The sequence below is a fragment of the Egretta garzetta genome, unplaced genomic scaffold, assembly GCF_000687185.1.
Source record: "Egretta garzetta isolate BGI_Z169 unplaced genomic scaffold, ASM68718v1 scaffold91, whole genome shotgun sequence".
In the NCBI taxonomy this organism is placed as follows: Eukaryota; Metazoa; Chordata; class Aves; order Pelecaniformes; family Ardeidae; genus Egretta; species Egretta garzetta.
Genome location: NW_009258661.1, coordinates 4,698,372 through 4,706,660, shown reverse-complemented (window position 1 = coordinate 4,706,660; position 8,289 = coordinate 4,698,372). Strand labels below are relative to the sequence as shown.

At 46.9% G+C, this 8,289-nt stretch overlaps 1 protein-coding gene across 1 annotated transcript in view; it reads left to right on the top strand.

The window, feature by feature from the left end:
• The first annotated feature begins 2,340 nt into the window (after positions 1 to 2,340).
• PLXNB1 (plexin B1) overlaps positions 2,341 to 8,289 on the top strand; it is a 39,347-nt gene continuing 33,398 nt past the window's right edge. The window contains exons 1-2 of the mRNA XM_035903831.1: positions 2,341 to 3,474; positions 8,107 to 8,289. Coding sequence (XP_035759724.1) covers positions 2,341 to 3,474; positions 8,107 to 8,289 — 1,317 coding nt within the window. The remainder of the gene's footprint in view (positions 3,475 to 8,106) is intronic.

Here is an 8,289-nt window from a genome sequence, read left to right as displayed (position 1 = left end):
CTAGTGTGCATGTAACCTAAACGCAGTGCTGGTGCAATGTGAATTGGCAGCTCTGTGCTCTGGGGGAAAGCTGCCAGCCTGGAGCCAGCATTCTTGCGTCCGGGTATATCCTGACAGTACTACCTACTTACCTACAATAACCATGTGAAGTGGAGCTTTTCCAGAGCTTCACAAAGCCTATATTTAATAATGTGTTGTATTTATAATACCTTCCATCCGCTGGATTTCACAAGTAGACTAATCCTCTCAACTGGTCTTTTGGTAGAGCAAAGATGCCAGTTTTACTGACAAAGGAGCTGGAAAGCAGACTTTTGTGGGGTGTTTTTGCAATAGCAGCAAAATAAAAGGTGGATCTAGAGGCTTACAGTTATTGTTCTCACCATTGCTACTGTGTTTTCTGCACGCTGTGTGCTGGATGTTGTACAGAACGAGTGCAAGACACAGTTTGTGTGGTGAGAAGTTTGTGACCTGCGTTGGTTAAGTCCTGCACTGAATGCTGGGGTAGTCTTCTCTTGAAATGCTGCAGATCTTTCTCCACCTCTGTGCTCTCAGCACTTTGGGGCTAATAGCACTTAGAGCTTACCAAGAAGATCCAAGAGGGATGATGCTGGAGGGGGGAAGTGATGATAGTTTTCTTAGCTTTAACTACAAAATTAGTATCACCCCTGAGGAGCTGAGTTGCCAAAATGAGCACAGCAGATTACAGGCCGGTTCTGGAAGAGATGCTGTACCCATCAGCTCTGTTGAGCCTCTGGCCCAGCTTGGCATCTGTGTAGCTGTATAAAGCTTTGATACCTCGTCTGTAAGAGGGAGGGAGGGGGGACAAGGAATAGATTCACAGCTGCATCACCACCTACTTCTCAATTCAAATAAGGTGGTACTCATAGTAAATTATGAGTACTTGCAGCTGCTGCCCTGTCTCCATGAGGAAAGCATTAATCTAAATATTGCAGGTGCTTATTACCACACTTCCACCATGCTGTGGGATTCCCCATGCTGTTCAGGACAGTTGTTCCCATCTGTGGCATGGCTTGGGTGGGTCATGGTAGATTTCAAGAGGGGTTGATCTAAGGATCCTCTGGACAGGAGCAGAACAGGTTTGATGATTCCCTGGGTCTGTCTAACACCCACCTCATCTGGCCTTGCCTGCATTTTGAGGCATGGGACAGGGAAGGAATGGAGCGTTGTCCACAGAGCAGGCATGTTTAAATTGCCTTTTATAGTACTGGTAGAGATGCTGTGGAGACAGACGTGAGTGCCAGCAAGGGACTTCTGCCCCAGGGAGTGCAGTAACAAGTGAGCAGGGTAAAGTGGCTTCCCCCTTGCCTTGATGTGCCATGTAACTGTCCAAGGAGATGGGGGCCCACAGGGGCTGGCTTGGCAGGGCTGGGGGCAGGCTGGGGGCTCCAGGGGGGTAGCTGGGAGCTGCTGTGACTGACACCCTGGAGGCCTTATCCTGGCACCTGGGTCCTGCTTTGGGTGGGTGATACTCAATGGCAGAGATGGCATGGGAAGGTTTCTTCTGAAGCACCAGTGGAAGAGCCTTAGACCCAAAGGAGGCTGTTGATAGCCGTAAGTGATAAGAGAAGGATTAATTATGATATCTAGATCAAATACAGAGCAAAGTAGTTATTAGTTTGCTCTGAATTGGATTCCAGCTACAGTTTATTTAAACAATGGTCCAGTAGGTTGTGTTTGTCTTGGACAGTGGTTTGTTTTGCTGCGATGATGCTCATTAACGGTGCATGCAGCATGCTGGCTGCTATAGGAATGTGGTCGTGTCCTGGAGAACTTCCAATATAGCATCATAGGAAAGAGGGGGGCAGGCGTTGGGTTAAACATGGCTTTTTCTGATATTACAAGAACAGTGATCAGCTTCAACGTTTGAAGTGCCTTTTGTCACAGCATGGGTAGGACCTTTCTCCTTAGGTTGTGTCCCTGAATTGATGAATCTGTGCTTTGGACTGTTTATTCAGCAAGTTTAGTACAAGTCCTGGCTTATTAAGAGAGGCTTTCCCTAGTACCACCCAGCAGTCTCTGGGAAAGCCCCCAAGAACATTACTTACAGTATTGCAGCTTCTCCTGAGGATGCTGTGCCTGTCGTCTTGGTGTGGAGATGATTGAATAAAGTCTCTGATACTCCTGTGGGCCTTTCTGCTGCTGTTCTGCAAATGTCCTGTGTCGGCTCTTTGTGTCTAGCTCTCTGCTTTTTATGGTTATTCCTGTCCTCTTTGCCAACCTCTCATAGTAAGAGTGCTATTGAAGGACTTTGAGTGTTAATCTTCACTCCTGGTTTCTGAGGAGTTATAACAGCCTTTCCTCTCTTGCAGAGTGTTTACCATGCCTCTGGGAACGTTCCTCCTTCCTGTTCTCTGTTTCTTGGGAGCAGCAATTCCACGGGGACTGCAGTATGTCGCGTTCTCGCACAACGCTACAAAATTCCTCCACCTGTCTATGGACTTGGAATCTGGGACCATTTACCTGGGGGCCACCAACTTTCTCTTTCAGCTGACATCTGACCTGCTGATGAAGAACATGGTTCAGACTGGGCCAGTTCTGGACAGTAAAGATTGCCTCCCGCCGGTCTCAAAGCTGGAGTGCCCTCAGGCACACCACACCGACAATCACAACAAGCTGCTGCTGGTGAACACGGTGCAGAAGGAGCTCATTGTGTGTGGCAGCGTGCACCAGGGAATCTGTGAGAAGAGGAGCCTCACGTCCATCGACCACGTCCTCTTCCGACCAGAGAGCCCTGGTGACACTCAGTACGTTGCTGCCAATGACCCCAATATCACCACTGTGGGACTCATAGCCTACTCAAAGGATGAGGTCCCTCTGCTGTTTGTGGGACGGGGGTACACTAGCCGAGGAGTTGGAGGAGGGATTCCTCCCATCACTACCCGAAATCTCAGAGCCCACGGAGGGGATGTTCAAGCGACAGATTCTCACTCCATTTTCTCCTATGAAGAAACAGCAAAACTGGCTGTGGGCCGGCTCTCCGAGTACAACCACCATTTCATTAAATCCTTCACCTATCGCTCAAGTGTCTATTTCCTATTCTACCGTCGGGACCTGAAGTCTCAATCACGTGAGTACAAGACCTACATCTCGCGAATCTGCCTGGATGACTCTCATTATTACTCGTATGTGGAGTTACCTCTGCTCTGCCAGAGCAAATCCAATACATACAGCCTCCTGCAAGCAGCCTATGTCACCCGGCCAGGAGAAGGCCTGGCCCAGGGGCAGCTGGACACCGAGGGAGAAGTGCTGTTTGCAGCCTTCTCTGCCTGGCAGGCTTCTTCTGGCAAACTGAGCGAGGAGTCTGCGCTCTGCGTCTATGCGATGGAGGAGGTGGATCGCCTGACCAACTGGACTAGGGATGTTTGCTACATGAGAGATGGCAAGTCAGAAGAAGGGACAGAAGTGGCATATATTGAATACGATGTCAGTTCCAACTGTGTCCAGCTGCCAGCGGTAAGTGGCTTTGCACCTTTGCAAGGGTAAAGAGTAGTCTGCAGGGTGTTCTTGTGTTGCTTTGTGTTCCTGAAGTCAGCCCGTTTCCCACAGATCGATGTTGAAATCTGTTTGGGTTAAAAGCCTTTGGGCTCAAGCTGTTTCTTTGCTACTGCAGCAATGCGATGCAAGAACCATTGTGTCCTGTTTAAGTACAGGCTGCCTCGTTGCTGCTGCAGCTCTCTGGCCTGCATGGGCAGGTTTCCTTGCACAGGGAGAGGGACTGTGTGTGGCAGTAGGGAGGGCATCTGGGGTGACCTGGACCTGAGGCCTGTCTCATGGCAATACCAGGCAGGAGCACCAACTCCGCAGTTCAGGTTGTTCTTTATCAGTAATTTCATGTCCTGGTCTGCACTGTGGGGAAGGAGAGGAGTGTGTACATGTGCACCCGTGTGTTGGGAGGGGAATTTAAGGCTGTGCTGTGTCCCCGTTGTTTCCTGCAAGGGCACCCAGAAACAAAAAAGAACATAAGCAAAAACAAGTGTCAACAAAATCCTAATTTCCTGTAGACAGCGTTAGTCCTGCAGAATTTTGTGCCCATGGAGGACCTTTTCCTGACCTGGCTCTTCTTTGTCTCCAGAGCTATAAGAGGTGATAATCCTCCTTTAAGTTCTATGACAAAGGCATGATGGGATGTTGCAGGATAAAAATGTGAACTGAAGTGGCTGTGACCCTGAATCCTTGCAGCCAGGCTGAATCTGTCAGGCACGGTGGCTGCTGCTGTCATATCGGGGACGGTGACACAAACACAGAGCAGTGCTGTTCTCCTGGGGCGCTGCTGGATGCAGTGTCCCACCATGAGGCTCTGTGGTTGTGAGTGGCCTGGTTTCGCCGTGGACGTTGCTAGTCCTTAGCAGAACAACACACTGTCCTGTGTCTTCCTTCTACAGAACAGGTTGTCTGGATAACTGCCTCTTCCCAGCCTTGTGCTACAAAGAGCAAAGTGGTACCACAGAACTTTGGACATCTCTGGATTTGGATATGCAGTCCAAAACCAGTTTTAAAATTATGGTTTTCCTTTCAGTAGCTAAAACTGACTGTAGAATACTTGTGGGACAAGGCAAGGGTAAAGAGAAGACTTGGAGCAGGAGAAATGTAAGGTCAGGAGGAGTACATAAGAGTTGGGAAGCAAGAGACTGCCCAGCTTGATGTCCTGCTTTCACTGTATTTTGTAGCCATGCCCCCTGTGTCCTTTGCCCCACGGAAGGAATCATCACAGGTGATTTTTAGGGCCACTTGAGGGAGTTAAATGTCAAACTGTGGGAGCACTTTAGAAAAATCCTTAATTCAAAATGGTGTAGAGTCCTGCTGTCCCATTTGATCCAGTGGAGCAGTGGGTGCACAGGGTGGGAGAGAAAGGCTAGTCTCTGCTATGTGATTCCTGGTGCACGATCCCGGAGTCCCAGCTGCACCGTTTGGCACTAGTGGGCTGACTAAAGTGTGGCGTCTTATTAACAAGTGTGTCCGATGATATGTAAATGTCCTAACAAACTTTATCCTTCACCATTCAGTACATGGTAGCGGTTGTCGTTAAGATTGTGTCTAACAACACGTAAGGGTCTGTGCCAGCTCCAGCCCGCTCCATTCAGCGCAGAGTGGAAGCGGCTGTCAATGAGCATTTTATGCAGCAACAGTTTTAACTCTGTTTCAATGGTGGCAGCTTGTGCTGTATGTAAGGATAATGCTAATTAATTTCACGTTTCTCTGCCTCCAAACCAGCCTGTGCACAAGGTGTACCCCTTTCCCTAGTTAGCACTGCCTCCCTTTTTTAGCCCATCAGGACAGGCTAAGATTGAGTTTTACAGTTCAATACAATCTCTTCAACTGGAAAAATAAAATGCTTGTTTTTGTAAGAATTTCAAAACCAGCTCATTTGTTCAGTTTGCTGGAGAGCCATTAGTCTTGAGCTGCAGGAGGCTGTGTAGATGCTGTTAGTGACCTGGCAATTGGAAGCGTGAAACATGTTTCTGCAAGGCTTGGGAAGGCTGCGTATCTTCTGCGGGTCTAGTTTTAAAGGTATGTAACTTGTCCTTTTGCACTGAGCTTTCAGTCCTCTTTGTGCATAGATACAGATTTGTGCTGTTGTTGCTTCCTACCTCTGCAACGTGGGAAGCGCACACCTGAATTCACGGCAGCAGCTTCATCCAAACTTGCTGCATCACACACAATAGGACACTGGATGATCCATGAAGTGTATTTTCGGCTACGTTGCCAAGGTGTTACTCACTGAAAACAATTCAAACAGCTTCTATGTAAATTTGTATAAGCACTTTATACAGTTATCATGGTCATAATCCTGTAGAATGGAAGAAGTTCCAGCTCTTGACTGTGATTAACTGTGCTGCAGACGGTCCCTGCGAGGCCATGGGCACACTGTGCCAGTGCTGGGAGAGCTTGCACAGGTCACGTTGGTTTGTGTTAGATAAACATTGTGTGTGAAGTGACTTGCCCTTGGCATCACATATAGGCAACAGCAGTGCTGAGCGCAACTGGGGTACAACTATTTCTGGCTTGCATGCATTTTTTTAAGCAAACTTTGAAAAATCAGCCTCAGTAGCGAGGTCGTTGGGCCCCAGCATTTGTCTGAATTGATACAAGGGTTGCAAAATATAGGTAGAATCCCATTCAAAATAAACACTTGATGCCTTTGAATGTGGAAATTCAGCTGTGGCCCCCTTCCTAATAAATCTTATAGGAACTGGACAGCTGGAGAAATAGAAATCTTTAAGTTACAAGGAGATGGTTGGAAGAAGCTTAAGAATCAAACAACAGAGCTGATAAGAAAAATATATCTGTCACTAAAAATGAGTAATAGCTTAGAGGATGGTAAAAACTAACAATCATTAGAAGTTGTAACCTCCTCTGAGGCTTTAAGTCAGAGCCTTATGCCTAGTGTGCAGAAAATCAGTTGAATTAGTATTTAAAAGGAAAACAAAGCATCAGAATGAAAGTGTAGTGCTGGTCTAACTGGCATGGTTTCTTACATGGCACCACTATGTCAAGCCTTGCCTCCCTTTTAAGATAGCAATACATTTGAGAAGTGAGTAGAGGTCAGCAGGTTAAATATATTTTACTGGGGGATTTCCATAGACTTTGTCAAAAGCTCCTCATCATTTGTAGTTTCTCCAGGAAACAGTCAAGTATTAGAAACAAACACACACAAACAAAGAAAAAAAAAAAGCCAAAACCAGAGAAATGGGAGCAGGGGGAAAAGGGTCAGGTTTTCCACGGGCTCGGCGATAAGCAGATGCCTCAAGAATGCCGCGTTGTGCTGTTATCGCTGACCTCCGGCGGGGGCAGCTCCATTGCCTGGTGCCGGATGGTACTGTGCAACTCAGTGCTGCCAAATGCAAAGCCATGGACATCAGACAGAAGGAATACGTAACCCTGCTCATAAGGAGTGCAAATTCAACCACGTTGCCTGAGGCAAGAGAGGGAGCTGGCGTCAGCCTGGGCTGCGCAGTTAATGCCTCTGCTCCACATGTAGCTTTGCAAGAGTAATTAGTAAGGGGCTGGAGAGGAGGGTGGAAATATTATCCACAAGGGATTTCATGATGAAAAACATTAGTTTACACAAGCCACATTGTTTGAACACAAGCCACTGATCAATTAAAAAATGATGGCTTTAATAGTAATTGTTGGGTGAACAATCCTGCAAAAGGATGCTGTAAAATTAAAGTGGACACAGAACAAGGTGTCAAGAAAGATATTAAAGCAACAGAGGAACTATCCTAGACGAGACTGAGTTTGTTACTTAGGAAAAAGATGAATCATACTGGAATATCTTCTCTCTACATATACAAACAGTAAGTAAGTTGGCAGCTTTCATTCTCTCTCCTTTAGAATTCAGTAAGTGAAGGTTTGGTGGCACTGGGAGGGATCTAACTGGAACAGAGGGATGACTGTTTTTGCACAGTGCTGTGGAGTTAATTTTCGGAAATCTCTCAAAACTCAGAAGAATTCAAGCAGTGTGCAGAGATGATTCTTGTTTTGACTTTTTGTGGGTCTCTGGTTGTATGCACTCTATGATTTCTATGTGTAGTTAGTAAGCTCTTTGGAGCAGGCTGGGCTCCACCCTGTGTTTATGTACATCCAGATGCTTTGGGATTCTACTCCAGGCTTAGAATTTGTGGGTGATACAACAGAACTATGCTAATTGTTGGAGGCGATGCTTGTGACCAGGTGGTTTTGCACTGGAAACAGGAATTCTCATCTCTTTGTTCTGAAAAATACAATGAATCTTCCCCAACGCTGTATCGTGACAGTGTATAGCCGGTAAAGTTTTTTGGAGAACTTAAGAGCTTAGTAGAGTTTCAATGCATTTCATTACTGATGCTGAATGGACTTGCTGAAATGTCTGCAGGATTCTGTGAGGGTACAAACAGCCAACATATCTAAACTAATTATTAAAAGCTGGTTTTTTTGCTCTCAGTAAAAAAGCTTAGAGAGGTTCAAAGCTGAATTCACTGCTGGGGCAACCTGTTTAAGGAGTTTAGGTGGAAGAGGATGGTGGGAAGTGTTAAAAGGTGCTAATGTTCCTTGTATCCATTTTTTTTGTACTGATTCCCCTGTTCTTTCCACTCCCTAAAAAAGGACACCCTGTATGCATACCCCTGTGGCTCTGACCACACTCCCAGCCCTATGGCCAGCCGGGTACCCTTGGAAGCAGCCCCCCTCCTGGAGAAAACAGAGGCCCGTCTGACAGCTGTGGCAGTGAATGTGGAAGATGGCCACACCATTGCTTTTCTGGGAGACAGCAGAGGGAGACTGCACAAG